Source organism: Corvus kubaryi, unplaced genomic scaffold (genome assembly GCF_017639235.1).
Source record: "Corvus kubaryi isolate FWS band 111438036 unplaced genomic scaffold, C.kubaryi_AGA036_p1.0 66, whole genome shotgun sequence".
NCBI classification, from domain to species: Eukaryota; Metazoa; Chordata; class Aves; order Passeriformes; family Corvidae; genus Corvus; species Corvus kubaryi.
The window spans coordinates 15,240,292-15,263,485 of record NW_024582054.1 but is presented as its reverse complement, the minus strand read 5'-3'; the positions used below and the strand labels follow the sequence as shown (position 1 = coordinate 15,263,485).

The following is a 23,194-nucleotide window of genomic DNA, read 5'->3' as shown; positions in this document are numbered from 1 at the left end:
GGGGTTTTCAAACACATGTTCACAGGAGTCCAGCTGTAGGAATATTTCAGGGGCAGTAAACTGGAGTCTTTTGTTCAGTGTCATCTTAACATCTGTGTAGCTCATCAGAGGCCTCCTGATGGTACAAAGGCTACCCACAGTTATTGCTCCACTTTTTCTTGACTCATGTAACAATGAGATGAAACTGGTCTTTCTGCTTCCTTTCAGAAGCCTGAAATTTGTTGCAATTGTCTGCTTGATTTCTGTTCAGAGTCAGTTATGTATTACCAGGGAGCACATTATGCGAATTGCAGATAAGCCCTGCTGGTGCTTATGGCACCATTTGTTAGCTTAGGTGCGATGTTGTGAAAACTTGGCTCTAAAAGTAGCATAATTACTGCATTTGCATGTCCCTTTGCCCTGAGCTAAAGGCTACAAAGCTCTTGTTATGACCTTCACTTGTAATATTAATTTACAGTATGATGAAATAATGGATTCCTTAATCACCTATGTTAAGGTGTTGTACCCCAAGGGAGAATTTTATTCTTCCCTTGATTGGCTGTGCTTTTCACTGAAATTGTTATGCTTTTCGGGCTTCTGGGAGACCACTAGTACTTCGGTGTCTTCATCAGGCATCCCCTCACTAATAGGGGATGTGTTCAATGCTTAAATTGACAGGAATAAAGCTGTTTAGGATTTTTTTAGCTCCATAAATGAAAGAACTTGCTGCTTTTGCTCTCTCTTTTGGAACCAGTGTAACTTTTGCAGTTGTTTGACTCTGCTTATTCAGAAGATTGCTCAAAGAATCAACTCCTAGAATATTTTTCCTTGAATGAAACTGTTTCATCTCAGACTGATATTCGTAGGGACTCTTACAGCTAGAAGGAGTGTTGGATCTGAAATAAGATGAGAATGTGATGGAAAAACAGCAAGCTCTGAAGGCCATTTAAAGGTGATAGTGGTTGCTTCCAGCTCTAGGACACTTTTGCAGCAGAGCACTGTGGCTGCATGTGTCAAAAATTTGAAATCATGGAATATACTGAGTTGGAAGGCACCCACAAGGACATTGAAGTCCAGCTCTTAGGCCTGCACAGGACATCCCGAAGAGTCACACCATGTGCCTGAGAGCATTCTCCAAACTTCTTGATCTCTGTCTGGCTTGGTGCTGTGACCAGTTTGCCTTAGGAGTCTCTTGCAGTGCCCTCTGGGTGAATACCCTCTGGATGAAAAGTATGGATTGATAGATTTCATCCATCCCTTCCTCCCAGGTATTTACTTTTTTGGTTCAAAGATCGAAAACATTAAATTAGCATGAGGAATTCAAGTGGGCTTTTTGTTGTACTATCTTCTCTACTTCTTATCTGGAATGCCAGACTGCAGAAGCATGGAGGAGATAAATAAACCAGCCCCCAAACCAACCAGCAGACCATCTGCTCCTGTATGCCAGCTCCAAAAGAGGGCTCTCAAACGCCAAAAGTCAGTATCAGTTTATAAAGGCACAATATCCTTACGCTTTCTCTTTACACGTTCTCAGATGCATGGGTCCTGAGAACCCCTCAGTGGGGTTAGGATTACTGAGGAAATAGACAATCCAGTTTTGCATTATGCCAAAGTACTTCCTGCCTGTCTGTTCCAAGGAACTTTCTCATGAGACCTATCTGAGGATGGTTTGTTGGAGGGAGGGGTACATGTATAGATAACAAAGGAGTTCACAGTATGCTGATACCTCAACTTAAAGTCCTTTACTATAATCCTACAACTTGGTACCCCAAAAAACTAAAGCTAGTGTCCCATATTAAACCTTAATTCCCTTACCCATAATTTATTCCTTGAATTCTTGACTTTTAAGACACATTTTTTCTTTATCATAATCCATTAGGTTCAGAGAACTTCTCTACTTCACAGTTAAATCCCTTTAAACTTAGTTCTAATGCTGGCTTGTAAGATCATGCTTTTGTTACGTATACTGGTGGTGCCAACCTGTTGTGGGTGATTGTCCTTATCTCACCAGTTGAGCTTGTTACTGTTCCGGCTTTGTCAGTTTGGGTTTCAAAAGAAAACTCATCTGATGAGTAATCTGGAGTGGGATTGGATTGTATCAATGCAGGCATACCTGCTTGGGTTGGTATAATGACTCATTTCCAGCTTCCCTTCCTAGCCAAGAACCTTGGCTAAAATATCAATTGTTTCTTGGGTCACATAGTTGGTGTGCTTGGATAACTATTGCAAAGCTGAACTCTTGTGCATAGATGGTTGAGAGGAGTGGAAAATACTTAGAAGCATCTCAGTAGATTATAATTAGATTTAACAAGTCTCTCAAGTATTGATCTTCTAATGTGCCAGGGTTTCTTTTTGATCTCACTTCCTCCACCCCTCTACAAATAACATAGCAGAGGGTTTGAAACAATTGTGGATAATTATTTTGATTTTGTGTCATGAATTGGGACAGGAACATGGAAGAAATAATTGCCCTTCTGTGCATGTTAGTGCATAGAAATTTTATTCCCACTGTCTGTCTTTGAGAAAGGACATGCTTTTGATTCTCTGGAAGAGTGATTGCTGGCTAAATTTGGGTTGTTTTTCCATAGTTGAAATGATGAAAATTAATATCTTTGTGCCTTTTTGGCACAGGCAAATCAGAAATGGGTTTAGGTGCTTAGGCTTAGAAGTTGGAACTTTTGGGCTTGGTCTTTCCTGTGCAGCTGCTGGCAGGAGGATGCAAAGGTACGGACCTAAATGTTCCTTTACTCCAAACTGCAAGGACAAAGTTGTTAAATCATTACAATATGAAGGTAATGAAAAAAGTACTCCTCCTGCAGGCAAACATTGTAAGTAAGAGCTTGTCAGTGCCTGTTTGTGTTTTTATTAAAGATCTGCCATAAATGCTCCCAGTTTTGCTTCAGTGGTACAAATGTCTGACGCTGTAGTACTTGGTGAGATAGATACTCTGCCTTTCTCATACTGTCACCAAAAATAAAATTCACAATGTTTGCATTTTTCTTGTGCAAAACAGGAAGAAATACTCTGCTGGCTCATACCTTTGTAATAAATTCTACTTTTTCCTCTGTAGATGATTAAAAAGGCGCTTTTTTTTTCCCCCAACAGAAGCAAATGAATTATGCATTCTTATCGTTACTAAATGTCAAACTCTCTTTAATTAATTAGTAAAAAGGAAATCTTGTGACTTTGGAGTAAGAAAAAAAATGTTCTTGAGTGATCAGATGTCCTTGCTGCTGCAGTTAGTTTGACATTCTTGTGTTATCCATTCAAGGCAGTCACTTACTTTTCCTGGAAAACATTGGAAGGGAAGCTAAAATTCAGGAAATGCTCATTCATAAAAATCACATGGGACTTCAGTGTTGATAAGCTGTGCAGAAGAGCGGTGCCATAATGTAGCTTATTAGCTTCTATTCAGAACAAAAAGTTGTGAAAAGTTCTAATGGTAATGTGTAAAATAATGCTAGTATTGCTATATTAAATGCATTCCTTGTGCACAGAATAAAATATGGTAGAGCACCTTAGTTTTAAAAGTCTTTGTGTATTCAGTAGAGCAGTGTATGCTGTTTGGTGCCAAAAAGCCATTGCATGTTCCCTTGCTCTGCTTAATTCTGAAGGCTGACTATACCTCTCCTGCAAAGATTATATGCCCAAGGATTTAATGAAGGGGGTTATTTTATGGTTTGTTTTCTTGAGTTTTTTCATTATACCAGAATGACAGAAAAGAATTATTCTTCTTACTCTAATTTTGCTATTGTATATACTTTCCTTTTACTTTGAGTGCCTTTGATGTGTTTCAGGACTTTGTCCCATTGTACCAGGACTTTGAAAATTTCTACAACAGAAACCTCTACATGCGCATTCGGGACAGCTGGAACCGTCCGATATGCAGTGTGCCAGGGGCCAAAGTGGACATGATGGAGAGAGTTTCCCATGACTATAACTGGACATTCACGTGAGTCAAAATTGAAGAAAACACTTGCAAGACCTGCCTTGAAATATAGGGTCTCTAAAAGCAAGTTGCAGGCTGCGAGGTTAAAGGAGCAGTGAATTATGTTTAGTTTGAGCTTTCTAGCAGCTTGAATCAATGAATTTTGCTCTTTTGAAATGCATTTAGCCACCGACGTGATGATTTGTATATAATCTTTTGGCTACTTTACTGTACTATGATCTCCTGGGCATACACCTGCAATAAAATTCATACCTTTGTGTATGATAAGAACCTGGGGTAGATCCTTTGGATTGCGCTGCTGCGTGTGTCTCTGTTCATTTAGAAGAAGTTCTTCCACTTGAAGTAAATGCTGCTGCCTGAACTGACTCTAACATGATTGCTTTGAGTCAGAACTGAAGTAGTCTGTAGAAACAAAATCGGAAATACAATGAAAGGATTTTTACAAATTGGAAATGACATATCACCAGTTTGATGTGAAGAGGTTTGCAGCACAGTACTTGGTGAAACTAGTTGTGTCTCTTCTTGGCTTTCAAGGGCAAAAGAATTAAAACAGATTTTTTTCTGCTAAACTTCTTCCTTGTTCTCCTTGTCACGTATTGTTAGCACAGAAGTGCCAGATGTGTTTCCTTTCTGTGGTTAGAGGATATCCCGCTTGAGGGGCTGCCAAGTTAATTGATAGAGAGGTGTTATTTTGTAATTGAAAAAAAACTTGTATGCTTCTGGGATGGAGGGGGAAACATGTCAGAGCAACAGATGCTTTGAGAAGCCTCAAGCAATTTTATATATGATAGCAAATTCACCTTTAAATGTAAACTCTCCTGGGAATTAATTTGAGATTGTAAGATAGGGAAAGAATCTTTTTCACTGATTGTTGCAGTTTGATGATGAGAGGCAGTACTGAAATAATGTTCGGTTCTATTGAGTTTTAACATTTCAGTGTATAGTCTAGGAAAGTGAAATAATAATCTTCTGGTGTAAATAAGTTTTTAAATTTTGGGTATCCTAACTTATGCTGTTTTTAAAACACAGGTACACAGGGAGAGTGATAAAAGACATTATAAATATGGGTTCCTACAACTACCTTGGATTTGCACAGAAGGCTGGGGCTTGTCAAGAAGCAGCTGCTAAAGTTCTGTCCCAGTATGGAGCTGGGGTGTGCAGCACTAGGCAGGAGATGGGTAAGTTGGAGGATGATAGTATGTTCCCTGAATGTGTATTTCAAAGTCTGTATCTGATTGCAGGTCTTTGAACCATTAATCGTTCCAGCATTGAACTTTAGTCTAACCAATAAAGAAACTTTTACTTCAGTGAGGACAAATTGACTCCCTGGATTTACATTGCACAGCAGTTGTCTTATGTTTTCATATATGGGGTTTTTTCAGTGTTCCCTTAGGGGCCTTTAAAGAAAGCGTAGCTTGGTTGGTGGAAATTCTTTTTGCAGAATTTAGCAATAGTGAAAGCTTCTGCTTACTCTGCATTTCCCATTTGTTTTATGTGCAGGAAACTTGGACAAGCATGAGGAGCTGGAAAAGCTAGTTGCCAGGTTCCTAGGTGTGGAATCTGCAATGGCATATGGAATGGGATTTGCAACTAACTCTATGAACATTCCTGCTTTAGTTGGCAAGGTATGGCTTAAGTCATGGACCAAAGCTCACCTAACAAAGATTCTAGTGGTTGAATTTTCTAAAAGCTACTTGTTTGCTTTTGTGTTTCCTCAGTGGCAACCCCTGCAGATATTCTCTGTGGAAGCTGTAGGTCACAGTGTGCATCTCTAACCATTGCAAAAATCTCTTCTGGAAACAGCATCCATGGGACCAGTAGCAGCCCAGAACTTTCTCTCTGGCAAAAAGCCTAGCATGTTAAGTCTTGCTTTTTCAGGCTATTCCTTGGTGTGTGAAATGGTGGCTGATTAACAGACTGATTGGCTGGAGGTACTTTGGTGTTTTTGAGACACTAAGAACTGACTGTGTCAGATACACAGATAAGCTGAATTGCATATTGGTACATGGAGAATTTATTACCTTTGAGTGACAGCTAAAAGATCCTCCCTTTGAAGAAGTACCAAAGTTGTTTGAGGGAAATAAGGTCAAATAAGTAAAGACTCATGATGTGTGCCTCATAAAACAGTAGACAATTAGTCTGAGTGTCCAGTATCTCCAACTATGTTTTTTTAGTTATTGGAAAATGAAATAATAGTGAAATTTTTGTTTGCATCTTCTAAGGCAAAATATATGTTCTCTTAGCTCCTCCATAGAGTAAAATAATGTAAGGACTGGAACAGGTGGTTTTTTTTTTAATTATTCACTGTCACCCTAATACTACTAGTCTATTGAAATTCTTTGTCCCTGTGTAGTGAATTATTTTCCTTTTATTTAATTTATTTATTTTTTCACTTCCTGATACTACTTTGTAAATCTTCCTCTTGCAGTATCTACAGATTATAAATTTGCTGTCTCGTTCTTCCTGGCAACTTTTCTTCCTGGTGATTCTGTCCGATTAGCTGCAGTGTCTTCCTGCATGCTATTTTTTTTTTTTTTGTAACAAGGAAGTAGCACTGTCTAAATAATGTGCCTTTTCTTTTGGTCTGTTAAATTTTAAATATGAAATGCTTTGCACAATAAAAAAAAAACCAACATTTTTGAGTCTGATGTGCTTCAAATCTAGTCTTTCTGGAGTCAAATACTTCTGCAATGCTATAAATCTGAGCACTTGTGTTACTTCTGACATATCTTTTACCTGCATTTTTTGGCTCTTTGTCTTTCCACTTCTCTCCAGTTTTATGTTCAACAGAAAAATGATTAATGATTTCTGTGAGACCTTTCAGTTTTAGTACACACTGTCAGATACATTTAAGTAGATTGCTGGTTGTTGTCAGTACAAATTACTCATTCCTGCAAACTTACTCGATCTCTTTTTCTATGTGGAGCATATCTTCTGTATATCTTCAATGCCTTATGAGAATACCCTCGAGACACCTTACTCAGATCCTGAGTTTTCACCTTTGAACTTCAATAGGTTTTACAACCATTGAGAAAATCTGAACAGTAAATTTCAAGGCACGTAACATACCTATTTTTATACAGCTCCCTTGTACATTTACTAAGCCAACTCTTGTCATAAATGGGTACAGCAGTCTGTGTTGGGTTAGTCATGAGGATACTTAGTTTTTTGTACACTTGAAATAAAGTAGTAAGAAGCTTCTGCCTTATAACAATACAAGTGTCCTTATACTCAGGTGGATACTCCAAACAGAAAACACACTCTAGTGAAGAAAAGTTCTTGTCAGATGAACCATTTTGCAGCTCAGAATGTTCACTAAATGTTTTTTTTTTTGGCTGCCTGAAGTTGCTTCTCACTGCACATTTGATTTCTTCATTGTCTGCAAATAAGGACACATAAATCCTGAATTCTGGCACCACCCAGTACACAATTAATTGTGTGTGCACGACCTGTTTGGCAATGCTTTGGTAGTCCTCAGTAAAGCTCAGAGATTCCCATGCTTGATTAAACTCTTGGGCTAATTTTTTTTTTAAGACTGTTTGTGTCTTTCTGCATGTCCTACTTAACGTTTTCAACTGCAAAGCTGCCTGGAACACAAGATATGTTTGACGTTAATGATATCTGGATTCCTCTATTACTATTTAATTAGCTAAAAACAAGCTATTGAGTGTAGTTGCTCACATATACTGGACCACCTGTTCTTTTTCTGCTCTGTGGAATCGTGAAGCACTTAGTTTATGTTCCTACTGAATCCTCTTTTAATAGCAACAAATACAGTTTGACTATCCTAGATCCATCTCTACGCCATAATTTGATCAGCATTAGTCAGCAAAAGGAATTCAAAAGCTTTATCATTACTTAGTTGATCTTTATTCACTGTGCCTTGTTTTCAGCATCTGCTTAGTAGAAGCTGCTGTTAATAGGTATAGTTGGTGTAGACTGAAAGTTGTATTTCAGCACTGTTAAAGCATCACTAAAACCAGGTCTTTCTGCACCTGGTAGTTTTCATCAGTAGACACCCTCTGTTTACAGCCAAGTTGTCATGTGCCTGGTACAGTCACTGCCAAGTATGCTGAGTCTAGACCACAGATAATGGGAAATTTGAGGGTTACTTAGAAGTTGTTAGACCATTTGAGGCTAAGCTAGACTCTCAAACTTGCCTGTTTTGGAGTAAGTGCCATTAATGTAGTTAGCATAATGTAGTCAGGAAGTGTCATTAGTGTAGTTAGTTAGTAACACCATTCTGTACTGCCTTTAGCACGGAACTTTTTATCATAGCTCTGGATTGAGAGACTAGACAGTTGAGTTAGAACAATGATGCTTGAAGGATTTTTTTTTGGTTGTAAGAAAGTAAATTAATTTCCATACATAGGTGGGTTGTGAAATTAAGTGCTCAGGACTGAATTACACGATTTATGTCCATAGCACTCTGTGGTAAAATGTGGCATTCACTTCAATAGACCTTGTAGGATGTGGTGGTAAGCCTGATCTTCACTAAAATGTTTTTCTAGAGCCCAAGTAGTGTTACCTCCAGTTACTGTTAGCCTTGTCCTGGATGCTTTCTCAAATGTAAATTAGCTCATAAATGCTAGTGAAGTCTTATTGTAGTAGCGGCACCCAATTTTACATATGATCATCAGGGATTGCTGTGCCAGTGGCTTATGTGATCCATGGCCCTCTCTCTACAGGCAGACAGTATTAGACTCTTTACTACTTCTTCAGTTTCAAATTAATTTGTTTCTAAATGAATGTCCTGTTAGCAGGGGGTGAAAAGAGGCTGCTGCTGCTGATCAATTTGTTAGGTCTACTTTCTCCGTCAAATGCTTGTCCTTGTTTTTATGGAAAAGCTTTTTCTAGACTATTAATCTCTGCTTCCTCTTCTTTTTTTTTTTTTTTTTTAATCTATCATCAGCTTTCTACCATTCCAAGAAGGATACTAGTACTGGATTATTATATTCATGTTTTTTGATACAGTGGTGTTTAACAGCAATGCCCTCTGATGTATACATGGTCTGATATAGTAGTTCCAAAGAGCAAACACTAGTTGGAAGTTTTCATACTGCATATGCCAAAGTCTATGAACTATGTAATGTGAATGTTTGTAGCAGCCGTATGAACACATGGCATTTATTGCAGTTTCTGACGAAAGCCAGTCTTGAGCTTTCTCAGAATGTAGAATGTTTCTAAGTTCATCGCAATTCTAGTGCAGTTTCCTTTATTTTGGAGAAAATACTGTTGTCTGTGACACTCCTATAACTATAGGCAATGCTTTTCACAGTTGTTTCTAGTAATTCCCATTGCAGAGAAGAAATCCTCTTGATTATTCCCTCCATCAGTTGTTATTAGAGAAGCATGGAATGACCATCTTTCAGTGCTAGATCTTCATCATTTTGACACCCTTTCTAGATTTTTAACTGAGCAAAGTCACTTTTAAAGTTGCAGCACATTTGCATAGTAATTGGAGTGGACCAAGGTTATTTAGAAATATTGTTGCTCCCTTATATATTAATCCCCCAATATACATTCCTGTAGTCCACAGTGGTAACGCTGTGACTGAATGTTCAGCATATCAGTTATTGACCTGTAATCATCACTGCTCTCAAAGCATACATGTCCTGGTTTAATGTTTGTCCAAGGATTTATCATCTGGTTTTTTGAAAAAGCAAATGAATTCAATGTCATGTTTAATGGCTTCAGAAAACTTCTTCATTTCACAATGCAATTTTGTTTTCCACTTTCTGCCCCTTGTATATTACCTCCATCTACACATGGGTTTAGTCAGTGGTTGCTTCCTAATGTAAGAAATAGCGCAACTTGGATAAGGCCTTTAATCTAGGACTTCTGTGTCCTGTTTCTTAGCAGCACTGTAGACTTGCTGAGTGAACTGTGGTAAGCTGCTCTGCTCCCTGTTTTACCTGACTGCATAGGAGGATGAGTACTCAGCAGCAGCATGAGATATTCAGGCAGATTCATCTGCAGGACTTCCAGCAAAAGTGAAACTTAAGTGGTTCTTTCAGTTAAGAGAAGTTGTGTATTTTTATTTGCCATAATAAGGCTGCAAATTGGGTCTTAGCAAGTCTTGCCTGGACTAGCTGCATTTATGATAGAATTTTTTTTTCTTAAATGATCTTGAAGCACTTCAGAGCTGAAAGGTGTTACATGCTTGGCTGTGAAACATAACCTTTTCAATATCTTCCTCTTTCCTCTTCTAATTCAGGGCTGTCTGATTTTGAGTGATGAACTGAATCATGCATCACTAGTGCTTGGAGCAAGACTGTCAGGAGCAACGATTCGAATCTTTAAGCACAACAGTAAGTATCAGATGGTGGACTCTGCCTTTCTGCAGATGCTATAGATCAAATACAATCTTTTCTATCTTCTAACAGTTGGAAATCCAATTTCATGCAAGGAAATCAATTGCTAGTTACCTGAAAGGTCAGAAGTCTGCTGCTACTGAAAGCAGAATCATCCTGAATAGGATATTTTTTTATATGTTCAGTCCCAACTAATAACACTTTTATCCTGAAGCTGTTCTGGCTTACATCTTCTGCATATGGAGAAGAACATGCTACCTTTTGGCAACTCTAGGGGCACTGGTGTTTTAACATGGTTTCTTGTTCTACCGTGCTTGGGTAGCTCAGCATGGTTAGACTATTCTAACAGTCTGTGTCACATAATAATGCAGTCTTGTAGGGGCCTAGGTTACAATTTGGGGGATAAGGAAGTTTAATTTTAGAACTAGATGCTAACATGCTCCTACAGTAACAAAAGCTTATGATTGCAGATGTCCTAGCTAAACATTGAATTGAATAAACATTGAATTGGCACAATGTAGTACTAAAAGAATTTTTGGGACATGAAGCGTAGATTAAGTTTATTGAATTACTTGCTTTAAGTATTTGTTTCCAAAATACACAGATTTTTTAACTTTCTAGTTTCATCTTCCTCCAAAGGAGGTATTTATAATAACTTTCAGGTTAAAACTACCTAGGATTTCCTTCTCTCACTCTTGATGAAAGAGGTACCTGGTTGTTCTTGACTAGTAAGGCCACAACCTTCGTTCTTCAGGTACTCCTAACACTCTTTATAGTGTCAGTCTCTGAGATCACCATGGCTCTTGCTCTCTTTGAAGTGTGTGGTGATAACAGCAAAACTTGGGTGACTGAAATTTTTTTTTTCTTTGTCCTACTTGATAGTGTGGATTCTCTCTGCTGTGCTTACTGTTTCTTTTGTGTTCACTCTTTCTTGTTTTCTATCATTTGAAATAATTTGTTTTACAAAAAAGTAGAGCTTATTGTAACATTCATTTTTTTCTTTTTAATTTGTTGTGGTTGGATGCTGGCCCAATACCAGGCACCCACAAGAGCTGCTCGCTCACCCTCCCCTGCCACAGCTGGGCAGAGGAGGGAAAAGGAAAAAAAAAAATCAACGAATGCTTCATGAGTGAGATAAGGACTGGGAGAAACACTTCAAGGGCAAAACAGGCTCAACTTAAGCTGTAAAGTGAATTTATTACTAACAGAATCAGAGGAGGATAATGAGAAGCAAAATAAGCCCTTAGAACACCTTCCCCCTGCCCCTCTCTCCTTCCCACCGACAGCACAGGAGACAGGGCCTGGGGGTTTGGTCAGTCCATCACCGGGATTTCCTTCCGCTGCTCCAGGAGAGGAGTCTTCCCCTGTGAGGCCGTGGGTCCCTCCCACGGGAGACAGTTCTCCTGAACTTCCCTGGCGTGGGCCCTCTCTCCCGAGCAGCGGCCGCACCGCCCCTGCTGCAGCGTGAGCCCCTCCCACGGGCCCACAGCCCTCCCAAACTGCTGCGCCGGGGCTCTCTCCTTCCTCGGGGTGCAGTCCCCCAAGGACAGGCTGCTCCAGCCTGGCAGCAGGGCCCTCTCTCTCCAGCGGGTCTCCCACTGGATCACAGCCTCCTCCAGGCATCCACCCGCTCCGGCACGGGCACCTCCCCCACGGGCTGCGGGTGGATCTCTGCATCCCCCGTGGATCCCCACGGGCTGCGGGTGGATCTCTGCATCCCCCGTGGATCCCCACGGGCTGCAGGGGCACAGCTGCTGCACCATGGGCTGCACCACGGCCTGCAGAGGAACCTCGGCTCTGGCGCCTGGAGCACCTCCTGCCCCTCCTTCTCCACTGACCTTGGTGTCTCCATGTTGTTTTCCCTCACATGTTCTCACCTCCTCCTCTTCTTTTGACTAGAATCAAAAACCTTGTGACTTCGTTTTGATTTTTGTCTTAAATATGTCATCACAGAGGTGTTACCAACCTCTCTCATTGGCCCAGTTTTGGCCAGCAGCGTGTCCATCTTCAGAGCCATCAGCCATTGGCTCTGCCAATGGTGGAAGCTTCCAGCAGCTTCCTCGCAGGAGCCACCTTTGTGGCCCCTCTGCTACATAAAACCAGGCCGTGCCAAACCAATACATAATGTATTTGTAAATTTTGGTTGCTGAGCAGCATCACAAAAGTTTTGCATTCAACTTCTGCATTTGTATAGACATACTTCTGAACATTACATCCAGTTGCAGAATTTCAGAGAACATTGGTGACAAACATAGTTCTGGCTATGAGGAGAAGGACTTAGAAGCTGCTGTGATGAAAAATAGATGATTTGTCGGCATGGGGTACAAATTAGCACTGGTGAAATTGGGGAATATTCTAGAAACATTCTAGATGGTGGGTTTCTGTGGAAGAGAATGTAATGGCAGATTAGAATCAAGGCAAAATGCAAACAGTGGTCTTGGCCTGTCAAGATGATGTTCAATTCATATTTCTGTATGTGTTCTCAGTCTTACTCTTGTTACACTCTGTGCTGCCTTTTTAACGTCATTTTCTCGAGATGTTAATGGCTTCATTCATACTCAGGTTTTTAGAAGTGGGAGGGAGGGGGGAATGAAAAATTCCCCTGAAATTCCATGTTCAATGTTTTTATTTTTTTCCTGCTCTATTCTGTAGTTTGTCCTTTTTATTAAGGTCAGACTAATCTTCCCCTCCTTCCTGAAAAATCAGAGTAGAAGTTTATTTTCCATTGTTCTCCCTAACTGCACTAACCTTGTCTTTCCTTCATTGAGAGACCTGTTGGAGACAGGGACTACACTGCAGATTTCTTCATCGTTGACTTTCTTAATGCTAGCTGTCCTTTAACAGTCCATTAACTGACCTACTTTGCTGTGTAGTTTTTAGTCTAGATCTAGTTCACAAGTTCCTCTTGCTGCTACAACTGCCCTAGTCTACCAATGCTCTTTTCATTTAATGTGTGCTCTTTTTCATGCCCTAGTGTTTAGATCTGTCTCTTGCTCAGCACTTGGCTTTTATGCTTTGATTAATCCCATCTTCACTCCTTTCCTCAGTTTTTTTTCGGGACTGATTCCACGTGTATGTATTTGTTCCCATTACTTAGGTCTCTTAGGACTCACGTCAAGTGTTTGTAGCCAAAGTTAGTAAGATCTCAGAATACATTTCTCCTAACAGCGTCATCTGCCTAGTTTCTGATATGCTGAACATTGTCCGCTTTCCTACACTGGTGGTTCTCTTTTTTCCCTTTTCTCCTTTTGGTTTAGAAGCTTCCTGTTCCACACTTCCAATACCTTCAGTTGTAAACAAAGGAAAAAAGTACACTTGCCCTGATTCTTTTCCTGCACTCTGGTCTATCTTCTACTTATCTTTAATTGATTATCCTTGAACTTGTTGTGTTCTAACTCTATTCTGTTGTTCTGTTCTGAATTATTTCTATCCACAAGGACATTCTTACTACCTAAATTGCCTTCTCTTTTCATCAGAATGAGATATCTTCCTTTTATCTTTTTTTTTTCCCCCGCTTTCTTTGTTTGTGCCTAATGTTCTAACTTCTGTTTTAGTTTAGAATGATGACATTCTTCCTTGGAGTTCATACAGTTACCTATTCCCTTCAAGCTCATCCATGGGCCTGTAGGTAGATGAAGCCTGTGCTTGTTGACTTGTGTATGGTCTGTCCTCCACCCTGGAGCAATTTGTGCCTTTCTGGAGTATTGCTGTCTTTAGTCATGTCAAAGCTCAAGCTAGTAGCTGTTTTGGTACCATTTAACAGTAATTTCTGGCGCAGATATGCAAAGCCTGGAGAAGCTGCTCAAAGATGCTATTGTGCATGGGCAACCTCGTACACGGAGGCCCTGGAAAAAAATTCTTATCTTGGTGGAAGGAATATACAGGTACAAACTATTCTTTATATTCCTAAGACCCTCCACATGAGATCTAAATGCTTAGTTTTTGGGTTTCTTTGCCAAATCAAACTATGAATATTGTCACTTCATAGTTATTTCATTAGTCTCATCTGTGAATTAAATTACACTGTGTATGTCTCACATCCTGGGCTTTCTGTTGCTAGAACTATAGCTGCACCTGGTGTTATCACAATGTTTCCCACATCCTGATTAGATTGTAGAAATTAATTAATCAAAACGGATTATTTTTCTCAGAGCTGAGGTCTTAAGTTGCTTGTCCATTTCATTCTTTCTGTGCTCATTAGATTATGCTAGTGTGAATGGAATTGCACAATTTAAAGTTTTTGCGAAGAGTGAATAGGAGCAGTAGGCATAGCTATGTTAGGCATTTAAATCATGGTGACTTTCAGCACAAAATGGGGTGTTTTGGAGTGTTACTAATGGGAGCCTAGTCAGTTCTTAGAAGCATCAGGTAAGTAGATGTCAAGTCAGAATACTGACATTAGGGTAGAAGTAAAATTGAGATAATTTTATAAATGAATTATCACTGAACACATTCCTGTGCCCTAAGTTACTGTTGCCACTACTGTTTAGTCTGTATGTCAGTATCCCAGACATGCTGAACAGGTAGAAAGTAGAGATCTGGGCCCCAGGTACAAGGAGGAGAGGTGCATCTCTGCAGACTGTGATGTGTCTAGCAAATTTTAGGTGTTTGTAATTACTGAAAGAGTGAAGAAATGAAAGCTTAGTGACTTTAGGCTCTATAAGGTGGTCCCAACTATGAAATCAACTTATACTGAATTTTTGTTTCTTAACAGTATGGAGGGATCCATAGTCCGTTTGCCTGAAGTGATTGCCCTTAAGAAGAAGTACAAATCCTATCTGTACCTTGATGAAGCTCATAGTATAGGTGCCCTGGGTCCCAGTGGCCGGGGTGTAGTGGAGTATTTTGGACTCAGTCCTGAAGATGTGGATGTTATGATGGGAACATTCACCAAAAGCTTTGGAGCTGCAGGAGGATACATTGGGGGCAAGAAGGTAAAAAGCTGGGAATCTCACGGTTGGTGGTGAAGTCCATTTCAGACAGGTGGTGGAACTCTTCAGTAAGCATTTCAAAGTTAATCTACTCATCAAGTACCCTACTGTCCATTTGTTTCATAATTTTACATACTGTCTAATACTGTGAAAGTCTGCAGTGCAGAAGAGTCTAGTCTAGTAAAATACCTCATAATCATTTAGGTCTCACATGATGATCTCATTTTGCAGAGTGTACAGTAGTGATGTAATATCTTTCTAGGAACTGCTAGGAGCCAGGAAGCTGGGATTTCTTGATGTTACTTTTAATGAGACTTGAAGGAAGAATGCCAAAAGCTTAAGTTTTTCAACCTGTTTGGAGGAAGATCCTCTTAGATTGGTCTGGTAGAATTGATTTCCCCATGGTGCAAACAGTTTGCTTTCTGAAAAGACATCTTTTCCGTTTTTCTTTTTTGGCTGGTTGATTGTTTTGGTGTTTTTGTTTATTTGTTTAGGCATTTTGTTTGTTTGGGGTTTTGGGGGCTTTTGAGAGGGGTTTTTTTGGCTACTGTCTCTTTTCCATTGGAAAGTACAGCTAGAAGGTGTTGCCTTTGCCAAACCTCTAATTCTCAGAGGGATAGTGTAGACAATTCCCTGTGTCACCTTTCCCATATCCTAAAATATCTGATCTCATAGATCAGGCTTCTAAGCTTCATTTGAGGGTAAAATTCTATCATTTTCCTACCAGGACAATAATTTTTTACGTATTAATTGGGATAATTACTTCCACCAACCCAAATGGAGATGGAACTTAGAGATATTCCTTGTAGGGTGTTAACTGCAGTTAGATGAAAATACTTTGACAAGTTCCCCAGAAAAAAACATCATATAAATCTTTTTCCAAAGGTAGTGAGCTAGTGGGATTGACTCCATGGCATAAGGTAAAGCAGCTAAGAGTCCTTTGCAACTGTGTTTTAGCTACTGATTGAGGGATTGCTTCAGAGGTAAGAGGCCTTAAATCTTCTTACCTAGTTTATTTCAAAGTCCCTTTACAACTTCCTTTCATTTAACTCTGGCCCTAGGCAGACAGCCACAGAACACTTCTGCACATTTTTATAATGCATTTGCAGCTTGTGATAGCTACAGAGTTGTCATTATTCATTTTATGGTAGCAAAAGACAGAATCTGTCCTGGCATTCATACTGATGTTTATAATATTTTGGTAGGGTGGTATCTTAGCATGGTTTTATTACCATTAACAAGCAGCCTAGATAAAAGGTGTGTTGGTCCTTTGTTCCTATATGACCTGCTTTTGCCCTCTAGGAAAGATAGCATGTGTTTAACTGTGAAACGCAGAAGGGTTAGGCTGAGGTTCTTGTGCTCTTAAATTACACCTACTGCTTTATTTATATTGTGCTGATGAATGAGAGAGAAGATTTTGTGACCTGTTCCCTTGTTTAGTGGATTTTGGGGGGAAAAAAGTATTTTGAGCATGATCCATAAGCACGTATGGATCCTGCTCCCCACTATTTGATTTTCTGTGTATTCCTACTGTTGTAATGAACACTTTTGAAACTCACCCTGGGCACAGCCTAAGTAATACAAACATAATGCAAACCCTTGTTGCAATCCACTGCTGATGGTGTTAGCTAAACAAGTCTGTCATAGACATTTGTCTCTGATCAATACACATTCTTGCCCTGTGACATTATTATTTGTCATGTCCCTGCTGTTCACATTTCAGCTGTTTATTTCTTGGACTGTTAACTTAATCCTTGAGGTACTTGTTCTCTTATGGGGCATTCTGAAAGAAGTTTTTTGTGGTGCCTTGTTTTATTGTGATTAAAGATACGACAGAAGCATTTCTCTGAGTGCTGGGAAGGCTATGTCTGATGCCTCTTGTGTTTTGCTAGGAACTGATTGATTACCTCAGGACATACTCTCACAGTGCTGCATATGCAACGTCAATGTCACCTCCTGTTGTGGAGCAAATCATCACCTCCGTGAAGTGCATTATGGGTGAAGATGGTACAACTATTGGTGAGTCTTTCTAGCAGTAAGCATGTAGAAACAGGAAGCCAAAAAGAGCTTCTATCACTTTGACAGATAACACATTCAGTGGGCGCTTTCATAATTATCTGTTAGTACACGTATGGTTGGAATTTCTGGATCGGTAAACCAGTTTACAATTCTGCTTGGCAGATCAGCCTAATTACAGCATAAAGAGTTTTCAGCTAGAGGTAAGTCATCTTAGTCTTGTCTAAGACACTATTTTCTTATATTTGCATCTCAGTTAAAGTAAATATGGAAATGTTTCTGAAATCCCTTTTTACTTGGGGAGCTAGAGGTATATTTTTCAAAATCGGTGAACTTAATGGCCTAGGAGAAGAAATTCAGCATATTTGTCTTTATTGCCTTAGTTTTCCTGTTTCATTGTAGAAGTAAAAGGGAAATTTGTACTACTCTCTGGGCATTCAAAGCCATAATGACAAATTCTTGTCTCATTTGATTATGGGGTTGTGGCTTCCTTCTGTTACAGCATGAAGTAAATAGCTCTTTAAGCTGCCTTGAAACTGAAATGGTTTGCATGTAGGATACTTTTGCCTCTTCACAGGTAATTAAAAAGTTGTGAGCAGCTTAGACAGGATGCTGGTGTAGTTTGCTGAGGATCTGTTGGAGGCATTTAGAATTCCGACTGCAGTATATATTGAATTCTTGGAGCTTGAGGCATGTGGCCACAAGGTGGTGGTGGTGTATGCTGAAGAAATGAACTGGCTTTTGAACATGCATCATCTGACCAACCAACCTGTTGGATAACTTAGAGTGGAAAAGCTCACTGGGGAAATGACTTGAGAATTTTTCTGTTATAATAGGCTTCATTTGGTTTGCTTATATTATCTGAGACCAGGGTTAAGTGCCAGCAGTTGATGTTGGTGGTTGCTCAGTAGACACATCCTCAGTGAGGCAAGTACAGCTGGGCAGCAGCCTGCATTTGTGCTAGCTTTGAGTGCTTCTGAGTGGTCCATGTGAGAGACCTGTACCAAGAGCCAGGAGGTGACTCCCTGCTCTTGAGTACAGATATTAAGCAAGCGTCAAACTACACAAAAAGTTGTCTTGCTGTAGTCTTAAAAGTAATTGTTTGAGCTTTTTATAGCTGATGATTTGCCAACAATCTGTGGTCTGCTTAGGCGTTGCTTGTTTTGGGTTTCTTCCAGTATCTGTTTTGCTTAATGAAACAGGAAGCAAGGAATGTGTAACTGATTTCTGTTTGCAGTATTTAAACTCAGGCATTTTTGTCTCTTTCTGAGGCTACAGTGTGGTATTTGTTCAAGCCAGGAGAATGGAAGTAACTTCCTTTCCAGACTTCTCCTGCCATTATGCCAGTGAGATCCATCTGAGCTGAAAGGCAAACCAGATCAGGAACGAATTTGGCAAAAGATAAGCTCAAAAGATCTTTTTTGTTCTCATGTTGCTTAAAATGCATGTCAAGCTACATCCTGCTAATTTGGTACCAAGAAGTACCAGAATTCCTAGGCACTCTAATGAGAAAATGAGTGGTTTTTGGTGTTTGATAGGTATTTCATTTCGAAGAAGTCTCCGTATGTCCACTTTCTATATGAGCTGTAGCACTTTTCGTAAGTGATGGATTTAACATCTGGATAGCCAGAACCCTGTCAAATCTCAAAGGATTTCTCAGCTACAGGTCTCGTGAAAGTGTTACTGGCTTCTTTAAGCATCTAAGTCAACTTTGAGTTAAGCACCTCACAGGATGATTTCTGCATGAAAGTGCTTTTCTGTTTATTTTCTGCAGAGTGCTGTTTCCCAGTCATGCATTTTTTTTTAATTGCCTTAAGGCTTTAGAGATAATACTACTTTGTAGACATTTTCTGTGGATGAAGTTGGCGAAAGTTCAATTGGATGAACTGAGCAGCTGATTAGTGATAGCATGACAAAAGTTTTTCTTTGTTTAAGGGCTTTGGCTGAAAAACTTCTGTTTAGATTCTGTGGAATTACAAGTGGGCTCTGGAGGACCACTGCCTGCAGTTGGTTTGACTGTGAATAAATAAGGAGTAGATGGGTGCTGGTAATAGTTGTTAACTGTGAAAGACAAGTGGAGAAATAGTGTTAAACTGGGTGACTGGTAAGCACCTCTGAATTGACTGTGTACTACAAAAATTTCATTGCATTTAAGTTAGTCAAGCTGAATGAATGGATGAAGGAAACTGAGATAGTGCAGTGGTTTTACAAGAGCACAGGAGTGGAGCTGGAATCAGAACAGTAGATGGCTAGCTCCCAACCTCATGTTTTGGACCACAGCTAAATCTTTTAATGGCTTCAAGAATGCTTTCTTGAAAAGAGCCTTTGCAGCTTCTTTGTCTGACTGCTTCTGTTTACCACATACCATGTTGTAAAACCTGCTGTCCTCCATGGCATCAAATTATTGTGGAAATTGTCATGTCAGGTTGAGACAGTCTGTAGCTGAGGAATAAGTTGTAGGAACAGAGTAGTTTTTGAAGATGAAAGGGGTTCTGTATATCATTTTGCAAGAATATGTTAATTGTTTTTAGGTTAATTCTAAATCTAAAGAAGCATCTGAAGACTCTAAACTTACAATATAAGGTGGTGTAATTACTAAAACTTTACATAACTAAAAAAAGTGAATGTCTCCTTTCAGATTTTTCCAGCAAGTTGCCAGCAACTAAATAGGATATTAGTAGGAGGCAGCACAGACAAAATACAGATGCTATAAAAAGCTTCTCAACAGAGAATGTAAGATGTGCTTATGTGGAGATGTGCTGCCTGAGTTGGGACAGTAGTTTTCTTGTGTCTTGATTTCTATTCAAATTAATCTGTTAATTCTTTGTAATGTGTATGCATGTACGTGACTAGCAAACTTCAATCACCCTGAAGACAGTTACAGCAGTAGAATTATATATGAATTATATATCTATCTATCTCTCTCTCTCTATATATATATATGTATTTTACTTGTTCCTTCATCCAGACTGCAAAAAACCATGCCAACAGCTAAAGCAATGGCAGAGGCACCTTAGGGGTTCTTGGTAGTAGTGTTGCAGTATTGTAGCTCCTCTACATTATCAGATCAATACTCTGTCCTATTTTACTTTGCATGACTTGTCTTGCGCTGTAATTGGCTAGAAGACCATCATGGGGTCTTAAACGAAACATACTTGATCTGTGATCCCTTTGAGAATTTCTTCAGAGGAACAGTCATCCTCAAGAGTGTTGAACATGTTGAGCATATAGACTCTTCAGAGAACTCAGGTGACAATGTACATATCTTGTATATCATCACATTTGGCTTTGATATATAGTAGAGCAAGGTGAGCAGGAGAGATGGAGAAGGCTTCTTTCTGCAAAAACCTTTTGGAACTGTTTTCCAATTCAGAGTCACTATGGTTGAAAACTTTAATGAAAAAGTGTTGCAGATGCTTGTCAGCAGTTTGGTGAATGTTGCTCTTGCTCTGTTCAGCCACAAAATGAATGAATTTCATATAGTTTTGTAGATAAAGGAGCTTTTTAAACAATGATAATAAAAAGACACAATAAGCAGTCTTTTCAGGGTCATACTACACATACACAAAGATGACAAATTGATTCTCGGAATGGAGTTCTGGAAAGCTGTAGCATAGAGCCACTTGATTCTTGCTGTTATTTAACTTGACTGTAGGGAAAATGAGACAGCTTGGGTCTTGTCATGGTAAATGAGACATTGTTTTGATTTATGATGTTAAGTACTTGGCCTGTCGTGATGAATTTTTCAGCATCAATGGTTTGGTTTGAGTTGAAAGCTGGATTTTTTGCCACTACAGTCTCACTAGGACTGGGAATCCAGCTGGCTTCTTTCTGTTATTTACATAAGAGCCAATGATACATCCTGTACAACTGGAGTTCTGTTATCACTGTAGCTCTTCAGGACCCAGCCTGTTTGTTGCCCTGATAACATTGCTGGGGGCACGTGGAAGAAAATCATAAGTAACCCAAGTGAGATTCAGGCAAATCAAAACATGCAAAGTGAAACCAGTCTAGGGACTGGTTAAGCACCTTCAGAGCTGAAACTGAGTTTGCTCTCCTGTGTAGTAAAACTGAAGATCAGCCTTAAAGCCAGGTGTCCTTTAAGTTTGAACTACAGCTGGCAGTACTAATGGCTTGTAAGAGAGGTGAACTACTTCTTTCCACAGGCCTTAACTCAGTAATAGTAATTATACCTATTGACATTTGTAATGAGTTTACTGACTTCCATGTGAGTTTTAGGAGGCAAATATCCCACACCTAATCACAGCACCATACATAGCATGCATAGAATGAGTTGTGGATAGACCTTGCCCAAGATGGCTCTTAAATTTTGAGTGAATGTTGTCTTGAGCACTGTATAGAAATGAAGGATTATTATCCAACACAGTTCAGTGGAGGCAGCAGTTGCATTGGCCATCCCAGCTGCTAAACTGTTGGAAACTGCTCTTTGGAGGCTGGTCAGTCAGCAGCACACAGTCTGATTGGTATTTTTCTCAGCACCTCAGTTGTGAAGAGCCAGTAATTGACTCCACCTCATCAGTGAAAACATTAAAAAAAAAAATTCTACTCTTGCCATTGCTATGTGCAACAATATTGAGTGAGTTAAATCAGAGAAGGTAGTTAAGCCAATTATAACCAGAAGTAATAAGAACGTACAGCTGTCTTGGCAGAGAATTGAGCATAACTGAGCTGTTCAGAATTCAGGACCATTGTTATACTGTCAATATGCCCAGGGAGAAGCATGCTGGGGGGGGGAAACTAAACCAAACAAAGCTCAGATGGGCTGCTTAAATTCTGGAGGAGAAAAGACTGCAATTAGTATTTTAACTTCCATGTGGTTAATCAGGCCCTCACATGAAGAAAGGACCTCAGCAGTTCAATCATCTGCCTAATCAGTAAGTTTCTTGAAGTTGGACATTTTGTAACATTACCTTTTTCTTTCCAAAGACAAACCACAACTATATGCACGTACAAACATAAGGAGTAATAAAGGAATAGCCCATGTTTCAGCACCTGGACCTGAATTTTAAGTAGCTTATGGTATATTTATAAATGAAGTCTGTACTTTGCCATTCATTGCCAGCAGTAGATCCACAAATGGAAGCAGTGACTGCTGTTGTACTCCAAGGGGGAAATACTCCTTCTGCAGGCTGATGCTGAAAACATTCAATTATCATTAAAATCGGTTCATTTGAATTTCCTCCAATAATGCACTTGTTAATGAGGTGTTAAATTATCACCTTGGGAACCTGGGGACCAGTCAAAACTAATTTGAGCAAAGTGAAATTTTTTTTGTTGCTGCCCTTGAGAATCTCAAGCTGAGCTGGGAAACTGTTGGAAAAACAAATACTCTGGGGGTCATAAAGAGAGTTTCCTGCTTCTCTCCAGGGTTCTAACAGTTTTAAACATCATTCTCTGTATTTGTACTTCCAGTTGAGGATCTTTTAAATCCAGCTTGTTGCTGCACCCCTACCTGCCTCCCACAGAGAATGGCAAGCCTCCAGAAAAATTGCTTTAACCTGGGCTGGGCAGGAGAAATCTTTCAGCTTTTGATGCTTTGAAGAGTGTTTACAGACATTATCAGAGTTGTGCCCTTTGTGTTGTACATTGAAATGTGAGAATTCTTCAGTGCCTCTTCTTTTGGACTTTATTCAACATTGTGGTGTTTGTACAGAGCTTATAAATCTTTGTAAGTGTACACCTGCTTTGTTCTTGTAACATTCTGGTTCAGAAATATTGCTTTGTTGAAGTAATTTAATTTTTCTTCATTTCTTATACTACATTTGATTTAAAATGTGTATCTTTTTACTCTCAATAGCATATGTGGTGCCAGGTTTTTACAGAATGCTGGTGTGCAGCTACTACAGGGAAAGGAGAAAATACTGGTAGCAGGTTACTAGTATATTGTTAGCAACAGTGCAACTGATACACTTCTAAATCATTAAGGTAACATTAAGGTAAAGCATTTCAACAGGAGCAGTCACACATGAGGTGATGTGCACTCT

General features: G+C 39.5%; 1 protein-coding gene across 1 annotated transcript in view; it reads left to right on the top strand.

The window, feature by feature from the left end:
- SPTLC2 (serine palmitoyltransferase long chain base subunit 2) overlaps positions 1–23,194 on the top strand; it is an 80,319-nt gene that overhangs the window by 14,855 nt on the left and 42,270 nt on the right. Inside the window, exons 3-9 of the mRNA XM_042047174.1 lie at positions 3,777–3,931; positions 4,958–5,106; positions 5,429–5,553; positions 10,146–10,239; positions 14,021–14,126; positions 14,957–15,176; positions 17,066–17,192. Coding sequence (XP_041903108.1) covers positions 3,777–3,931; positions 4,958–5,106; positions 5,429–5,553; positions 10,146–10,239; positions 14,021–14,126; positions 14,957–15,176; positions 17,066–17,192 — 976 coding nt within the window. The remainder of the gene's footprint in view (positions 1–3,776; positions 3,932–4,957; positions 5,107–5,428; positions 5,554–10,145; positions 10,240–14,020; positions 14,127–14,956; positions 15,177–17,065; positions 17,193–23,194) is intronic.